At 50.3% G+C, this 18734-nt stretch overlaps 1 protein-coding gene across 1 annotated transcript in view; it reads right to left on the bottom strand.

Moving 5' to 3' along the window:
* Window positions 1-8504: 8504 nt before the first annotated feature.
* Window positions 8505-18734, bottom strand: part of LOC120296704 — a gene marked incomplete at its 3' end in the record, with an annotated part of 56038 nt that continues 45808 nt past the window's right edge. The window contains exons 2-3 of the mRNA XM_039318619.1: window positions 12337-12528; window positions 8505-8627 (exon numbers count right to left, since the gene is read on the bottom strand). Coding sequence (XP_039174553.1) covers window positions 8505-8627; window positions 12337-12528 — 315 coding nt within the window. The remainder of the gene's footprint in view (window positions 8628-12336; window positions 12529-18734) is intronic.

Genomic DNA, 18734 nt, shown 5'->3' with positions numbered 1-18734 from the left:
GAGAATGCGAACAGGGACCTGGCCTGGCTGGATGGAGCCAATTTTCCAAGCCAGTGTTTTGAAGTGTGGGGCAAGAGGGGAAGGGAACCACACCATTGTACAATGCACATATGAATACTGCATCCAGTTTTGGTCACATTATAAAAAAATTGTTGAGATTTGGAAAGAGTGCAGAGCAGAGCAACTAAGATGATTAAGGGCCTGGAGACTAAAACATATGAAGAATGGTTGCAGGAACTGGGCATGGCTAGTCTAGAGAAAAGAAGGACTAAGGGAGACATGATAACAGTGTTCCAATATTTGAGGGGCTGCCACAAAGAGGAGGGGGTCAATCTATTCTCCAAAGCACCAAAAGACAAGGCAAGAAGCAACGGATGGAAATTAATCAAGGAGAGAAGCAACCTGGAACTAAGGAGAACTTTCCTAAAAAGTGAGAACAATTAATCAGTGGAACTGCTTGCCTCCAGAAGTGGTGGGTGCTCCATCACTGGAGTTTTTTAAGAAGAGACTTGGACAGCCACTTGTCTATAATGGCATAGAGCAGTGGTTCTCCACCTGTGGGTCGGGACCCCATTTGGGGTCGAACGACCATTTCACGGGGGTCGCCAAACAACGCAGTCCGCCATTTTTCCCCCCCTTTTCCTTAGCTGTTGCTACTCCCTTTTATTCTATTGGCTTTTGAAAGCCAATAGAATAGACTCTCTTGAATAGAGTCTAATTCTATTGGCTTTCCAAAGCCAATAGGAATTGTCCAGGCTGTCTCTGCCCTGCTGAGCCCGCCAAAAGTCCCAGTCTGCAAACGGTGCTGCACCAGTGGAGTAGTCCTTGACTTACGACTGGTTGAGTAGTCCTTGACTTACGACCGGTTGGGGGTCGCAGTATTAAAAAGATTGAGAACCACTGGCATAGAGTCTCCTGCTTGCGCAGGGGGTCGGACTAGAAGACCTCCAAGGTCCCTTCCAATTCTGTTATTCTATTCATGTAGACTGTCTTGTTACAGGTAGGTTTGTTGTGCTAATACACATCTCGGCTTTGGGAAATAGTTTGCTTTTGAAAGTCCTAAGCCCCACCATTTCTTGTTAGAAGACCTTCAGGGTCCCTTCCAGCTCTTATTATTCTGTATTCTATGTTCCTGTTTGCAACCACTGGTCACCATTTGGCTCTCGGCAGTCACAAAGACTACCTAATCACTGGGAGAAAGGCCAGGGGGTCTTCCCTCCCACCCCTTTCCGTTGCTGCACAGGCTTTCATTTAAAATCTCTTGTCAAAGTCTGCTTGTCTCCCAGCCCAGTCAGCCCCTCTCGGCTGGGCTGGCGCGAGGCCCTTGACAAGCTTCATCGGCAAAGCCAACTCGATGCTGGGCATCCTGACTGCAATTTCCTGCCAACAAATCAGAGTTTCTCTTGTTCTTCTTTGTGCAGGCCCTGCTTTTCCCTACATTTTGGCCACTTCTGCCGCACACTGTTTCTGGATGTCGCTCGACACTCCGTTCCCTGCCAACCTCAAGAGTCTGGTCGGCTTGCCAACTTGGGTTCCGCGCAAGTCCCCCCACGTCTGCACCCCAGAAAGATTGTGCCGGTGGGGTTACTTTGAAAAAGAGGCAGATCCCATCCAAAGGGCATGCACAAAAGTAGGACTGGCTACTGTGGATGCAGCCAGCCCATGTCGCAACTCTGGAGGGGCTTGCGGGTTTCCCAAACTGTCCCGAGTCGATTGTGTTCTTGAAAAGCATTTAGATCAGTGGTTCTCAACTTTTCTAATGCCACGACCCCATAATACAGTTCCCCATATTGTGGTGACCCCCAACCACTTATAACATCACCGGGTACCAGGGGCGTGACCAAAGAAAAGGGGGAAAAATGGCGGACAACCTTGTTTGGCGACCCCCGTGAAATGGTCGTTCGATCCCAAATGGGGTCCCGACCCACAGGTTGAGAACCACTGATTTAGATTCAAGTTTGCCTCTTCTTTGTCTATGTGCTCCTTCATGTTTGTACCGTTTTTAAAGGAACAAGAGGGGATGCTAAGGGTTAGAGCACACTGGGTAAAATCCTCACACTTTGCAGCAGTTCTCTTCTCCAATTGCAAATCAGGGAGTAACATCCATGGTCTGGGCAACTGCACTGGAGGTTTTTAAAAACAGACCAGGCAATCATTTATCTGGGATGGTATGAGGTCCCCTGCCTTGAGCAGGGGGTTGGACTAGAAGACCTCTGAGATCCTTTCCGGCCCTATCATTCTCTGGTCTATGTTCCAACTAGCAAGCTGCACCAGAGGGCAATGCAAAATTGGACTCATGCAGCCAAAGGCCCCAATCGCTGCACTTTTTGGCTGATTTTACATATATAGGTCTATAATTCTTCGATTTACGACCATAATCAAGCCTGCAATTATGGTCGCAAGTCGTGGTGTTTGTTAAGCAGGTCGTCAAGTGAGCATGCCCAATTTTTTTTACTGCAGTCGCTAAGCGAACCCTGAGTTTGCGCTGGAAATCAGAAGTAAATGGGGGCCTTTGCACACACACACGCATGCACGCATGCGCACACCAAGATCACATGACTGCACTTCGGGCACAGCATCCAATCTGCATTTGTGCTGTTTGCAGCATCCTGTGGTCACATGACCACAATTTATGACGTTTCTTGATGGAAACCGGCAATCGCTACACTTTTTGGCTGATTTTACATATAAAGGTCTGTAATTCTTCGATTTACGACCATAATCAAGCCTGCAATTATGGTCATAAGTCGTGGTGTTTGTTCAGCAGGTCATCAAGTGAGCATGCCCAATTTTTTTTACCCTGCAGTTGCTAAGTGAACCCTGGGTTTGCAATGGAAATCAGAAGTAAATGCTGGTTTCCATCAAGAAACGTCATAAATTGTGGTCATGTGACCACAGGATGCTGCAAACAGCACAAATGCAGATTGGATGCCGTGCCCGAAGTGCAGTCATGTGATCTTGGTGTGCGCATGTGTGCATGCATGTGTGTATGTACATGTGTGTTTTGGCCATCAGAACTTCGAATATGCGCTGTTAAGTATCTTTTAAGGCATTGTTTCTCAACCTTGACAATTTTAAGGCATGTGGACTTCAACTCCCAGAATTCCACAGCCAGCATTGCTGGCTGTGGAATTCTGGGAGTTGAAATCCACATGCCTTAAAATTGTCAAGGTTGAGAAACACTGTTTTAAGGGTCCATCATAAATCGAGGTATATACATACATACATACATACATACATACATATTCAGATAGTCCTTAACTTGCAACAATGTGTTCAGTGACCATTCGAAGTGACCATCCAGCATTGAAGAAAGCGACTTACAACCCTTTTTCACAGTTACGACCATTGCAGCATCCCTGTGGTCACGTGATCCAAATTCAGACGCTTGGCAACCGGTTCCTATTTACGACGGTCGCAGCGTCCCAGGGTGTGGAGGTGTCACGGGATCCCCTTTTGGGAACTTCTGACAAGCAAAGTCAATGCGGAAGCCAGATTTACTTAACAACCATGTGACTCGCTTCACAACCACAATGCTTCATGTCACACCTGTGGCCAGAAACAGCGCAAAGCTCCCTGAGCAACCATCTTGCTTGCTTGCTTAGCAGCAGAAATTTGGGGCTCCGTTGTGATAGGAAGTTGAGGACCCCCGGCTTTGTTTACCTTGCCCACTCCCAGGAATTCTGGGTAGCTCACAAACTCAAGCACGAAACCCCAGGCGCTGTTCATAAACTTAGGGAAGCTTTACGGCCTGGTTCTGAACTCTGCTCCCCGCTGACCTGATTCCAGGCCATTTCCACCACCACCCTGTTCCCCGAGTCCAGCGGGGTGTGAACTGGGACACAGCACCAGCTCCTCACCCATCCAGCCCGGAGCAGCTGCTGCCTTGCAGCCCCACCCGGCCAGGTAGGTGTGTCCGGTCTTGCCGCTCGACAGGTAACGATGCAACTGGGCCAAACACCTTCCCAGGCCAAGCCCTCGAGCTGATTCAGGATGGATGCTCACCTGCGCTGAAAAGAGCCGGGTTTGGGCCCTTCGCACAACTGCAACCCGTGACCACCATCAAGCCCAACGTTCACGTTGAGAAGTCAGGCATTCGTCAAGCGAGTTTCGCCCCGTTTTACAACTTCTCTTGCTGCAGTGGTTAAGGGCATCGCTGCAGGGGTCGGGGTTAGGCACACGGTTGTTAAGTGAATCCGGCTCCCCCCTCCGTCAACTTGGCTTGCCAGAAGGTCACAAAAGGGGATCAGGTGACCCCGGGAGACCCTGTGACCGTCATAAAGGCGAGTCAGTTGTCAAGCGTGCGAATGTAAACCATGTGACCCTGGGGAGGCGGCAACAGGTGTAAGTGTGTGAAAAATGCTCAGAAATCACTTTTATCAGGGCCGCTGTAACTGAGAAACGGTCGCTAAACGAACTGTTGTAAGTAGAGGATTACCTCTGTTGCAGAAGGGAGCCAGGGAAAAGCCAGAGGAGATTCAAGTAGGAAAATGGAAAACGCTGCCTTTGACTCGGCCCCCGAACTTCAGCTGAAAACCGCCGGAGCGTTGGCGAATTCAATTCCACCCAGAGCATCAAAGCCGTCCTCTGAAGATGGAGATTTATTTCTCTATTTCGATAATTTAGGGAAACACCCATCTTCCATGCCCACACATCCCGAGAACTGGCAGCAGAAGGCCAGGGAGTCTGGTTGGGCACACACATCGCATTAAGCCATAAATCAGGGTTTGCTAACCACAATGACAGTGTTCAAATACCACACTCAGCTGTAATCCAAGAAACAGGGTGTGGAACCAACCACGTTTACTCCCCTAATTCAAGGACAGCAGAGATGCAACTCTCACCATTAAGGCCGCTGCGATGCAGTGCATGAAAGCTGGTGAGCATTTTTAACCAAAGTTTGTGGAGGAAGCATAAGCGCAGGATTTGCATCCACGCGGTAATACATCAGCCACGTATACCCGATCTGGATTATTAACCAATTCTGATACCTTCAAACCCATCTGATCAGGCTAAGCTGCTACTTTGAGAATTTCCATCATCTTCAAAAGTGATCTTTCTAGGCCAATTGCTTTCTTTCACAACATCAAGGCCACCTACAAGTAGAGGCCACCAACATCATCTTGACTTCTAAAAGACTCTGAAGCCTGTTTGACTGTCAGAAACATGCCACAATTAATAACTGAACTGTATTTTATGCTGCTATAACAACAGAATCTTGAAAACCTGACAGCATTCCTCTTAAACCAAAGACAGTTGAGATGGAAATCTTGGTCTGCTTTCTGACACTTTCCCGTATTCCTGGGTCACGTTTTACTAACAATCACTATATATTTTCTTCAAGGTCATTTTTGTACATTTCTCCAATAAGGGGACCACAACTGCCTAGCCACTTGCCGTGGGCAATTAACAGTCCACCAACACAACCTCATTGCTTCCTTAAGAATTGTTGAGCATCTAAACATATGAAGAAGGGTATTTGCAAGGGTATACGCAAGAATTGGGTATTTCTAGTCTAGTGAAAAGAAGGATGAGGGGGGACATGATAGCAGTGTTCCAATATTTGAGGGGCTGACACACAGAAGAGGGGAGTCAAGTATTCTCCAAAGCACCAGAAGGCAGGAAAAGACGTACGGATGGAAACTCATCAAGGAGAGAACCAACCTAGAACTAAGGAGAAATTTCCCAACAGTGCAAACAATTAACCAGCGGAACCACTTCCCTCTAGAAGAGTGGTTCTCAACCTTGACAATTTTAAGGCATGTGGACTTCAATGCTGGCTGTGGAATTCTGGGAGTTGAAGTCCACATGCCTTAAAATTGTCAAGGTTGAGAAACACTGCTCTAGAAGTTGTATTTGTATTTCATCACTGGAGGCTTTTAAAAAGAGACTGGATCTCCACCTGTCTGGAATGGAATAGGGTTTCCTGCTTGAGCAAGGGGTTAGACTAGAAGACCTCCAAGGTCCCTTTCGATTCTGTTATTCTGTTACTGTTCTGTTACTGCTGCCATTTTTGCATATGCTGGTAAGGCAACATAGATCCCTACCAGTTCCCCTCCCTAATCCTCTTTAAGATATCCCCCCCCCCTTTTTTTATTTGGTAAAGCCTTTTCTTCTTTCGAAGCCAATTATAAAATTCAGTTACAAAAAGAATACATGAAATTATGAAAGAAATTACGGAAACTACCTAGTGTATATGTCTGTAGGGCAACTTTTTATATCAAAAAACAGAACAGGACTCACTTTCTGGAGGGAGGATGAGCAAGCAAAAAGAATGATTGCTTTCAAAATTTGGCTGGATGGGACCAGGACGACAAAATATTCCTGGGAAATTGCTTATGGGAAAGAAGGTCAGGAAATGAACTTCTTAAACTAGTGTGTGTCTCAACTTTAGCCACTTTTAAGTGGGGTGGACTTCAACTCCCAGAATCCCCCAGCCAGCCACAGCCACCTCTCTTAAAGTAGCCGAGGTTGAGAAATTCTGTTCTAAGCCGTTGACTCCTAGCGGAGTCACCTGATCCAAAGTGGAGAATATACAGCAAGCCCTGAGCTTCACAATACACACCAACACACACAAACCGTCCGCTGATTACCAAAGAAAACGCAAAGCTTCTTTGCACTGCTCTAAAGGGGCTGGGAAGCCGTCAACAGAAAACAACTCTGCAGCTTTTCTCTCCTTTTTTTATACCTTCCTGATGGCATTTTAAGTTTCATTTATTTCCTTTTTTGATGCAATGTGCTGGAGGGGTGCTTTTAAAGCCGCTTTAACTGCGTGCGTCCTTGCTCGCCTTGGGCACGCTTGGAAGGGAAGAGGCAAAAAATGGAAACAACGAACTTCGAATACTGCTCTGTAACCAGTATCCCCCCCCCCTCGCCCCTCCAGCCATCTGCCTTTTAAACTCCCAAACCCGAAGCCACTTTAAAACCCGGTGCCAGAATCCGCTCACTACACGTGTTAAAGAAGACGATTTATCTACGACTTGTCCAATCCAGCAAGATTCATGCAGAAAAACCGCGATTCCCTTATTATAGGATTCTTTCATCGAGTCTCTTCCAAGTTGACCCTGAAAACACGCGCGGAGGAAAAGGCTGCGCCAGACGAGCGCATTCAAGCTGGGGATGGGGGGGGGGTCTTCTTCTCCCCCCACCCCCTGCGCCGCAGAGATCAGCAACTGGAAGCCCCGCAAGCGAGACAGGACGGCGCAGGATCGCTCGCCACTGCGAGGCACCGCTGCCCATTCATCTTGTGGCGGGGAATTCCCCGGGCGAGCGGACGCGCCAGAGGTTTCCCGGGGGGGGGGCGGATTTCCTGGCGAGGGGGGGGGGCGAGCAAAGCGGTCATGACAGACAGATGCGCTTCCGGGCCGGAGAGCGCGGCGCTTCTCACGAGCCCCCTTCCCCTCCCGGGCTCAGCAAGCGCCTCTTCGCGGGCTCTCTCCGTTGCGACTCCCTTCCCCAAGCCGGGATGCCGACCCCCAAGCGGGACGCCCCTTCCCCAAGCCAAAAGCGGCTCCGACGCGCTCCTTCTTCGGGGCAGCCGGCCAGCATCCCCGGCCGCTTTCCAAGCCGCCCACGCCAGGCGGGGGGGGGGAGCCAGCACCTCTGAGCACGTACAGAGAGCCCCCCCTCCGGATGACGTCAGCCTGCCCTCCCCTTGCCCCCTTCCCTCCACCCCCCCCTCCTCTCCTTCGGTTCGGGAACGTCGCTCCCGGACCCTTCTGGGCTCGGCCAGCCCCGGGAGCTCCGGCAGGGCAAAGCTGCGCGCCCTCCCCGCCCGCCCGCGCCCCCTCCACTCACCCAGGCCGGGGGTCCGGGCAGCCCAGCGGGGGCTCCTCCGCTCCTCCATGGCCGGCGCAACTTTGCCGGGCGCGTCCCGGGCGGAGCGGCAGGGCGCACGGCAGCCCTCTCGGCCTCGCTGCTGGCGGCTGCCTGGCCCGCCCGCCCCACTTCCTGCTTCTGGCGCTGCTGCTGCTGCTGCTGCTGCCGCTGCGCTCCCTTCCCCCGCCCGCCCGCCCGCCGCGGGGCCCGGCCCGAGCCAGCCCAGCTGCTCCTGTTCCGCCAGGAGCTGCGCCGCCGCCACCGGGTGACTCACCGGCTCCAACCGGGCCGCGGGGGCCTGGCCGCCTCCCGCCCCGGGAAGAGCCGGGCACGCAGGGGAGGGAGGGGATCCCCACGCGGGAGGGAGGGAGGGGGGAGGGGAGGGTCTCGTCCTGGGAAGGCAGCCCCGTGGCCAGTGGCCAGGCGGAACGGTGCGGGGGGGCAGGCAGACTGGCAGACGCCGGCCAGTCTCTCTTTTGGGGGGGCGGGCTGAGGGGGCAGTGGGGAGCCGCAGCCGGGCCGAAGCAGCGCTCTGCACCCGCTCAGGAAAGCGCTCCGCACGCCCTCGCCCCCCGCCCGGCCAGGCAGCTTGCAAACTCCAGCCCAGTTCAGTGGTGCCCAGCGGCTGGCGCGCCGTCCCCAAAAGGTGGTCCGTGGCTTGGCCCGGCACATGGCGCACGGCTAACCTGGGTCGGCTGGTTCGTGCTAGCCCAGACCTCGCTGGTGCTCAGAGCCGCTGTTGGCACAACCGCGATCCGCTCAATAAACCCCCCCCCCGTGCTGAAACCCCGCTTTATGGTCTGCCACAACTGGGTTGAAAGGGCAAAGCCAAAAGGGACACAGACGAGGGTGATGGGCGAAACCAGCAAGCAAATTACAGCTGAGGGGGTGGGAGGCATTTCCTGGACACACTCACTCCCCCCTTCCAAAGAGGAACTGAGTTTGGAAGCTCCCCCAAAGTTTAAATCAGAAGCGGGGCGAGGAGAGAAAAAAAGAGGATCTGGGTCTCTGCAAATTTGGATTTATTTTTTTTTAAACAGGCCCTTAGGAAACCCTTATAAAAGCAGCCCCCCCCGCCCCGCAAAGCTGGAGAACATTTCAACAAAGAGGGGCTTCAGTCAGATCAGCCTAGCAGCAGGGTGTCCACACAGATAAGCAGTCCTGGGGGGGGGGAGCTGGGGAGGGGTCCAAGCTTTGCATTTTGGCAAACTTTGCTGGATTATTTACTCAGTGCGCGTGGGCGCCCTCTGGTGGCGGCGCTGAACATTGTAATGCCTCTCAGGACTTGGGAGAAAGGGGGGCCGGACAGCAGCAAAACTCACTTGGAAAAACTTTTGTTGTCTCCCCCCCCCCCGCAAAAAAAAGCTGGTATTCCCCAGATGTTGTGGGAAAATGTTGAGGAAACCAGGTGGGAGGGGAAGCTGGAGCTCTGAGATGGTATAAAAATAAAGCCGAGAAGCCCCATAGAAACTCTCCCTAAAGTCCCATAGAAAGTCTCCCTAATACAGGTAGTCCTCAACTTACAACAGTCACGTTTAGTGACCATTCAGTTACAACCGCACTGAAAAAAGCGACATATGACTGTTTTACCCGCTTATAACCATTGCAGCATCTTCCCCCCCCATGGTCATGTGCTTAAAACTCAGATGCTTGACAACTGATTTGTGTTTATGATGGTTGCAACCTTCTGACCAGCAAACTCAACGGGGAAGCTGGATTCACTTAACAACCATGTGGCTAATTTAACAACTGCAGGGATTCACTGAACAACCGGGGTGAGGAAAGTCTAAAAACGGGACAAAACTCACTTAGCAAATTTCTCGCTAAGCAACATAAAATCTGGGCTTAACTGTGATCGTAAGGCGAGGACCACCTGTAAAGCCGAGAAGCCCCACAGACGGTCTCTCTAATGCGTGCTGGATGGGGAATTCTGGGAGTAGAAGCCTGCCCGTCTTAAAGGTGCCGAAGTTGAAAAAACTCTGCCCTAATATCTTGAAGGCGGCTTGTATCCTGCCGACGGTTAACTTTGTACCTTGGCAAATGGTGAGATCTCCGGGGACATACCGTAGAGAGGTTAAAAATGGAAATTTAAAACAGACGGGCGCCTTTATTCCTTGCTCCTAACACCCACGAAATCATTAGCTTTGTTTGTGCCCGGAGATGGGACAGGGGAAGGGAGGGAGGGGGTGAGCAAATATGCTTTTTCTTTTTTCTTTTTTAAGGAATCCCTGGCCTGCAAATTTGGGAGCTGAATCCTATGCGGCAAAATTACAGAGCAGAGAGCTTTTTCCGGCGGGGGGAAATCTTAAAGTACACATTTTCCCATGCCGACTGCTCCAGATTCCCAGAGGAGCCTCTGGAATCAGACGTCAGCAGTTTTGTTTTCAAGCCGGGACGGAAACGGGGATTTGGGGTGGGTGCAGAGCTCACCCAGAACCCTCCAGCCACTGCACCTGGCCAGCTGCCCTGCAGGCAAAGAGGCTGGGCAAAATCAGATGCCCCCTGGGTAAGTGGCAGGGCTGGCCGGGTGACCCGAAGTCAGAAAATGCAGCCGGCTGAGAAAAACTGGAATGAAGGTCACTCTGGGAAATGAGTGTGATGAGAAGGCAGCAGCAGAATCCTTGCTCCCGGAGGGAGGCGGGGGAATAAAAAGAAAGTATTTTCTGGAAAAGCGCCTGCTGGAATGTGTTTGTTGGTCTTGAACTTCCTGCAGAAAGCCTACCCCCCTCTGCTGCAAGAGGCCAGCGCAGAAACTCCCCGGGGACCCCCCCCCCGTCCATTTGGGGGTCTCCCTCCAAGGATCACCAACGCTTCCAGACAAGAATTTGATTGCGCAATGGGTGGCTTCATTCACAGAATTTTAAGGGGGGGGGAGAGAGAAAAGATCGAGAAGAATTTTCCCTTTGCAGATTCCCTGTGCCATCCCCGGCTTCTCTTGCAACATTTTCCCACAAAGTGGATGGGGGGGAGAGAACAGGAAGAAGGCTGTCGGATGGCTAGCCGTTGTGCATATGCAGGTATTCCTCGACTTACGACTGCAACTGGGCCCAAAATTTACGTTGCTAAGTAAGACTGTGTTTTGCCCCATTTTATGACCTTTCTCGCCACTGTTGTGAAGGGAATCACTTCTTAAGTTAGGAACCCAGTGGATCTGGCTTCCCCTTTGACTTTGCCTGTCGGAAGGTCGCAAAAGGGGATCACGTGACCCTGGGCAGATTGCGACCGTCATAAATAGGAGTCCCTTGCCCAGCGTCTGAGTGATCATGGGGGTGCTGCAATGGCACTTTTTCCAGGAGTCGGTCGACAAGCACCCCAATTCTGATCATGGGACCGTGGGGGGCGTAGCAACAGCTGTAATGCAAGGATTGTGGTAAGCTTCTTTTTTCAGGGCCAACTTTGAACGGTCACTAAACAAACAAGCCGAGGACTTCCTGTCTCTAGTAGTATCCTTCCTTGTCTGAGTGGCAGAGGCTTGGACTTCAGCCGCGCAGCTGCAGGAAGAGTTTCCTGAAGCTAAACACATTCACACGTGCAGGGGACTCATCCGTCCCCATCGAAGCCCAACCCTCTTAAGCCATCTCTTCCCATCTCCTACTTCCCCACTCGCATGGCCCGGAGTCCCAGGGTAGGCAACCGTGGTTCTTTTATGACTTGTGGACTTCAACTCCCAGAATTCCTGAGCCAGCTGTGGTGAGGGGAAAGGGAAAGATTTCCAAGCTGAGCCATGCTGGCTCAAGAATTCTGGGAATTGAAGTCCACAAGTCATGAGGGGGCCATAGTTTGCCCATGCTGGCTCAGGAATTCTGGGATTTGAAGTCCACGAGTCATAAAAGAGCCAAGGTTAAGGAGCCCTGATATAGGGCAGGGGTAGGCAACCTTGGCTCTTTTGTGACTCATGGACTTCAACTCCCAGAATTCCTGAGCCAGCCGTGCTGAGGGGAAAGGGAGAGGTTTCCAAGCTGAGCTATTCTGGCTCAGGAATTCTGGGAGTTGAAGTCCACGAGTCATAAAAGAGCCAAGGTTGCCTACCCCTCACCAAAGCTCCCATCATCCCCAGACATCACGATCACGTGCAAAATTAAAAGTTGTGCTTCAGTGCTGCCTGGAAGGGGCATCACGTTGAAGGAGGATTTACACAATTTTGGGACCTTTCCTTGGCATGAAAAGGACACTGAGATTATCCCACCCCCGCATTACATCTTTACAGAAAGACCAGTCATCAAGTGAGGAACAGCTCCAGACTGAGCCGTTCATATCCTGAGTGAAAAGAGTCCTTCACGTTTGCCCCTTTTATATCTTTTCCTTCCCCCCCCCATTAGAAGCAAGACCACCCCTTTTCCAGTCTGGACGCTGACCCATCCCTGCATCGCATGCGTTGGGCAAGATCTGTTCTCCCACCTAGCATATTTCTCACTGGTGTACATGCACACAAACTTAGGTGGACACCCTCACCTCTCACCTCCCACATACACACACACACACACACACACACACACACACACACACACACACACACACACTGGTGTAGCAATCAGCACAGCACTTACTTGTAGCTGGTGGGGCTGCTTCGTCCACATTCAACGTGGCCCTGCGGTCCAGCCTGGCTCCGTTCCCCACAGCCGTGCCCTCTGCGGTGCCGGGAGGACGCTGGGCCGTCTCGTCTGCCACCCCCGGATTTGCAGAAGAGGCCTCTGAAGGCAGAAAGGGTGCCTAGAGCAAAAGAAGAGAGAGAGAAAGGGGTCAGAGGGCACCATCTGGATCCTAGGGCAGGGGTCCCCAACCTTGGCAACTTTTAAGACCTGTGGACTTCAGCTCCCAGAATTCCCCAGCCAGCATGGCTGGCTGGGGAATTCTGGGAGTTGAAGTCCACAGGTCTTAAAGTTGCCAAGATTGTGGACCCTTGCTCTAGAGGTCATAGCTGAACCTCATTTGAGCTCTCCAAAGAAGGGTAGATGATTTTTTCCCCATGCAGTTGGAAGTGGGAACATGAAGAAGACCCCCTCAGATACAGAGGCTGGAGCTCCTTCCAGCTTGACATGGACCAGAGGCAAACATCACCTGGATCCAGGCCAAGTTCTCAGATCTGGGCAAATGCCATGAAGAACGTCCACCAGGCCACATCTATAAGCCAAATCTTTGTGCTATGTAGGGCCTACTGCGTTCTGGAGACACATGACATGGAATCGGCATGAAGTCCCCAAATTGTCAAAGGAGATAACTGCAAGCAGTACGAGATTAGCAAGCCCAACTGAAAACGTTGAACCGTGTCTCCAGAGACTTTTCACCAGCATCTTTCTAATGGGCAGTCCAGGATGAGACCCCCCCGGGAACCCTCCCCAAAGACCCCTAAACGTAGAAGGAGACAGGACCCCTGTGCAACTGGATCCCAGGGTGGTCTTCTTCTGTTCCAACTCTTCTGCTCAACACCTCCCAGCTTAGACCTCTGCAAGTAGGATCAGCTTGAAGCCTCCTCAGCTCTTTGGTGAGAACTCCCAAGTCCTGATCCACATCACTTCCAGGATCAAAGAGACCAAGGTGTTCCAGGCCAGGTGAACACAATAAACAAAGGTGTGGCCTTCCCAGCTAGTCCTTGTTTCACCTTTCAAAACCACCATGAGTTTGACACAGGTGTCCTTCCTTCCTTTCCAGCAGGAGTTTAGTTGTGTAGGTGGGAATGTGTGCCCACACACGTGAAAAGGTTGGCATTTCACACGGGTATGGGAAACTGAACCTACTCATTTTATTATTTATTTACTAATAAGTACCAATAACTATTGGAGGAGGTGACCGTATTAAGTCATCATCTTAATAAATCCTTAGAAATATTATCCTTCCTTTCCTCTGGGCCATTCTTTCTTCAACCTTGGCTACTTTCAGAGGTGTGGGTTTCAACTCCCAGAATCCTCCTGCTGGCTGGGGGATTCTGGGAAACGGATCTCACCTTGGTCTCCTCCAGGTGAGCTCCTTGTGGTTTCATTTTTCAAAAGAACAAAACAACCAGCCCCCTCCATCCCTTCTCAGAGAGTGCAAAATCTCACCTCCTTGGAGATTCAAACTCCAGCCCTTTGTCTGTCTGCCTGCCTGCCTCTCTCAATGGCTCAGATTTAATCAGGCAAATGCTATGGCCAGGGAGTTCAGGGGCCTGGCTTAGATCAGCCCATGGCTTCTTCTCATTTCTTTGATTCTGCCCCCCCCCCGCCCACTCAGTGACCAAACCTGGCATTTTCACCATTGTTATTGTAGTTCTGGATTACACAATGCCCGGATTTTCATAGTAAAAGGGTGTGTCTTGCAGAAGAAACAAACAAACCGGGAGCCCAGCCTCTGCCTCTGCCTGCCTCCCCTTCTTCACGAAAGGCAATCCAGAGATAACAAACCCAGTGAGCTTTTCCTATATAAGGCAGGACCCGCATGCAAAACTTGTCAGCTGTGGGGTGACAAGGCAAAGCAGGAAGACATGAAAGGGAAACTGGCTCCCTGTCTCCAGTGTTTTGATTTACGACGGCACAGTCCTCTCCGGTTGATAAATAGAAAAGGGTGGGTTTTTTTAATAGCTGATCCAGTTTTTTTTTTTTTTAAAGGATTAGTCCTCTAAAGCCAGAGCCGCTAAATAAGATGAATGCTTTGCGCTGAACGCGGTGGCGGCTGCCGTTGCCACAAAGCTCTTAGGTTCAATGAGGCTCGCAGGCACGCAAAAGCATATAAATCTACCGTTTGCTTCCTGCAATGGCTTAATTTATGGGCTCCATATGGTAATACCTCTCCCGTTTAAAAAAAAAAAAAACACCAAACACCCAGCCCTCCACGGATCCCACAACCTTCAGCATGGCTCTGCCACCTCCCCAGCAAGCAGGAGGCCACCTGGGGAGGGCCCTAAGGGAAACAGGGGGCTGGCTTCCCTGCCACAAAGAGGAGGAGGAGGTGAAACCAGGGCCAAGGAGCACCCCAGATCACCATAGAAAAAAGATGCTGAGACTCTGGAAAGAGTGCAGAGAAGAGCAACAAAGAGGATTAGGGGACTGGTGGCTAAAACATATGAAGGACAGTTGCAGGAATTGGGTAGGTCTAGACCAGGGGTTCTCAACCTTGGCAACTTTAAGACTTGTGGACTTCAATTCCCAGAATTCCTCAGCAAAGCTGGCTGAGGAATTCTGGGAGTTGAAGTCCACAAGTCTTAAAGTTGCCAAGGTTGAGAACCCCTGGTCTAGACTCTAGAACAGTGGTTCTCAACCTGTGGGTCGGGACCCCATTTGGGGTCGAATGACCATTTCACGGGGGTCGCCAAACAACGCAGTCCGCCATTTTTTCCCCCCTTTTCCTTAGCTGTGCTACTCCCTTTTATTCTATTGGCTTTTGAAAGCCAATAGAATAGACTCTCTTGAACAGAGTCTAATTCTATTGGCTTTCAAAAGCCAATAGGAATTGTCCAGGCTGTCTCTGCCCTGCTGAGCCCACCAAAAGCCCCACTCTGCAAATGGTGCTGCTGCACCAGTTGAGTAGTCCTCGACTTACGACCGGTTGAGTAGTCCTCGACTTACGACCGGTTGGGGGTTGCGGCATTAAAAAGGTTGAGAACCACTGGTCTAGACTCTAGTCTAATGAAAAGGAGGACTAGGGGAGACATGATACCACGGTTCCAATATTTGAGGGGATGCCACAAAGAGGAGGGGGGTCAACCTGTTTTCCAAAGCACCTGAAGGCAGGACAAGAAGCAATGGACGGAAACTAACCAAGGAGAAGACCAACCTAGAACTAAGGAGAAATTTCCTGACAGTAAGGACATTTCATCAGTGGAACGGCCTGCCTCCAGAAGTGGTAGGTGCTCCAACACTGGAGGCTGTTAAAAAAGAAACTGGACAACCCTATACTATGTCAGACAAATGGCTCTCCAATCTCTTCTTTAAAACCTCCAGTGTTGGAACACCCACAACTTCTGGAGGCAGGCAATTCCACTGATTAAATGTCCTCACTGTTAGGAAGTTTCTCCTTAATTCCAGGTTGCTTCTCTCCTGGATTAGTTTCCATCTGTTCTTGTCCTGCCTGCAGCTACTTTGGAGAAGCCCCCTGGCAAATAGCCATTGTTCTTTTTTTTTTATATTATTGAGAATTTTTAAAAGTTTTTACAAATAACAAAAAAAGAACAATAACAAACAAACAAAAAAACAAAACAACCCTCACCCAACCCCTCCCAAACCACCCCCTCCATCCCCCCCCCAAGCTTCCCAGAGCTGAATATAGAAATAGCCATTGTTCTTTGCAACCTCTCAGCTAAGGATTAATCCAGGTGCATTTGGAAAATCCAGACCTTTATTCTCTTTCTTCCTGTAGGCCAGTGGTTCTCAACCTTTCTAATGCCGCGACCCCATAATACAGTTCCCCATGTTGTGGTGACCCCCAACCACTTATACATCACTGGGTGCCAGGGGCGTGGCCAAAGAAAAGGGGGAAAAAATGGCGGATTGCGTTGTTTGGCGACCTCCGTGAAATGGTCGTTCGACCCTAAATGGGGTCGCGACCCATAGGTTGAGAACCACTGCAATAGAATAAAAGGGAGGAGCACAGCTAAGGAAAAGGGGGAAAAAAATGGCGGACTGCGTTGTTTGGCGACCCCCGTGAAATGGTCGTTCGACCCCAAATGGGGTCCCGACCCACAGGTGGAGAACCACTGCTGTAGGCTGAGGGGTCTGGATTGATGAGTGTCCATGAAGATGGTGAAGTTAAAGGTCCTGATTTCTTCCGGACAATTCCAAATGCAGTTTCTCAAGAGAACGAGCAAAACCCCTCTTTGGGACAAGGTTGTAAACAACAGCATGGGAAGCCTTCACAACTGGAGCCGAAGACAGTCACAAGATGGAAGGGGGGCTGCTGCAATACCAGCGATCAATCTCCCCCATCTTAAAAACAGAACTATCAAAACTCAGCATCCCAGGAAACTTCAAGCTCATCTCTGCTTCAAAGGAAGCAAAACAAAGCTAAACAGACGTTTCTAGTCCTGAAAATCTGAAGGTGAAAACAAGTCTCCAAGGAAGGGAGACAATTTTTGGTCAAGCTTCAGAGCTTGGAGGAGAGACACACAAAGGGGAGAGGGGTCAGAAGCAAAAACAAAAACCCACTGACTTCAGATCTGCAGAACCAAAGCTTTCCCTAGATGTGCCTTAGATCCAACTGTGTCCGGGGCAGAATTCACCCAGCCCACCCGATCTTCCCTTTTCTTTCAAATGGCAACCAAAGGCTTTGCCGCTACAGGGGTGTTAGAAGGTCATGTAAGGTAAATTCTGGGAGCGACAGAGCTGGTAATGAGTCACTTGCCATTTATTCTTTGAGTTGAGTGGGAAGGAAGGAGGTCTGCTGCCCATTAAGGCCTATGTAACTGGAGTGCAAATTCCCAACTTTTGCTGGAAGGAATTTCTGGGACCTTTTCTTGGGGGGGGGGGGCTAATATTATAATGGCAAGGCAAAGAGAGAGCCAGCTTCATACCAAAGGAGTAACCTATATAGCAGGGATCTTCAAACTTGGCCCTTTTATGACTTGTGGACTTCAACTGCCAGAATTCTGGGAGTTGAAGTCCACAAGTCATAAAAGGGCCAAGTTTGAAGACCCCTGCTCTATACTCTCCAACACACACCAGCCTGCATGCCTTGTAATTAGATGTTCACAGCTGTGAGGCTACAATCTCCCAGGTTCAAAGTGGGTGGCTTGTCTTCTTCTCAACCGCTCTTTTTTCAAAAAATAAAACAAAAGCAAGGGAAGGAATGGAAAGCCTTGAGCATGGCTAATGAAGAGTTCCTACAAGAGCTGAATTCCGTTAGAAATTTGCCCATTAAGATGAACAAAGTTAGGGTCTTGTTCATCTCTGGCTGGCAGAATATGCCACCATTGGGCTGAATTACATCCTGGCTCACATAATTACACAGTTCACAACAGATTAATCCCACATCATGGCTTTGGGCAATGGGAAAAACATTCATGATTAGAGAACTGTAGAGCAAGTGGTTCCTTGGAGAGCATTTCTGGATCTCCATTGCACTGAAGCAAACACTAGTCATCTCTTCATGTCACAGCATCACAGAATGGAAGGTACCTTGAAGGTCATCTGGCCTATCCCCATGGCCACTGCAGGAATGCAGTACTTGAGTAACTCTGGTCAGATGTCCTCCCTCACACTCCAAGCAGCTCCAGCTTCATGTCCGCATCTAACCACAATGCTGAACTGCATCATAGGACATCACAACAACGCCCCCAGTCCGTTCTTGCAAAATGGTGCCCTTGTCACCTGCCCCCACTTTCTCATCACTAGAAATGCCTGTGAAGAATTTCAGGCCATCAAAACATCTCAAACCAAGGAGATCTACCTTTGATTTCGATCAAGCTGGGATTATTTAATTCCAAAGACACAATCTAGGCATGGTGCTAAGCCACAGCGTGCCTTGCTTTTAGCTAAAAGTGTAAGATATGAACCAAAGAGATCGTGGCTTAGGATAAGGGATAAATACAGCTTAATTCTGCCTCCTGTCTACTAAGTTGAGGGCCAAGCCACACGGCTGATCTATTTGGAGAACTGGGAAGATCTGGCAGCCTAAAAGAGATGTGATGAATGGGTGGTGGGCAGCGTGGTGCAAGACTTCAGGCCAGGATCCCTCCTCATGGCTCACACTGCCGGATCATGGCTTATCTTGCCTAACCCATGTTATTCTCCAAAGCACCTGAAGGCAGAACAACGGATAGAAACTAATCAAGGAGAGAACCAACCTAAAACTAAGGAGACACTTCCTGACAGTTAGAACAATTAACCAGTGGAACAGCTTGCCTCCAAAAGTAAGGGTGCTCCATCACTGGAGGTTTTTAAGAGGAGACTGGACAGTCCCTTGTCCAGAAGGATACAGGGTCTCCTGCTTGAGCAGAGGGTTGGACTAGA

This window comes from Crotalus tigris, unplaced genomic scaffold (assembly GCF_016545835.1).
Source record: "Crotalus tigris isolate CLP2741 ecotype Arizona unplaced genomic scaffold, ASM1654583v1 scf7180000021447.437961, whole genome shotgun sequence".
In the NCBI taxonomy this organism is placed as follows: Eukaryota; Metazoa; Chordata; class Lepidosauria; order Squamata; family Viperidae; genus Crotalus; species Crotalus tigris.
This window is presented reverse-complemented; position numbering and strand designations above follow the sequence as displayed.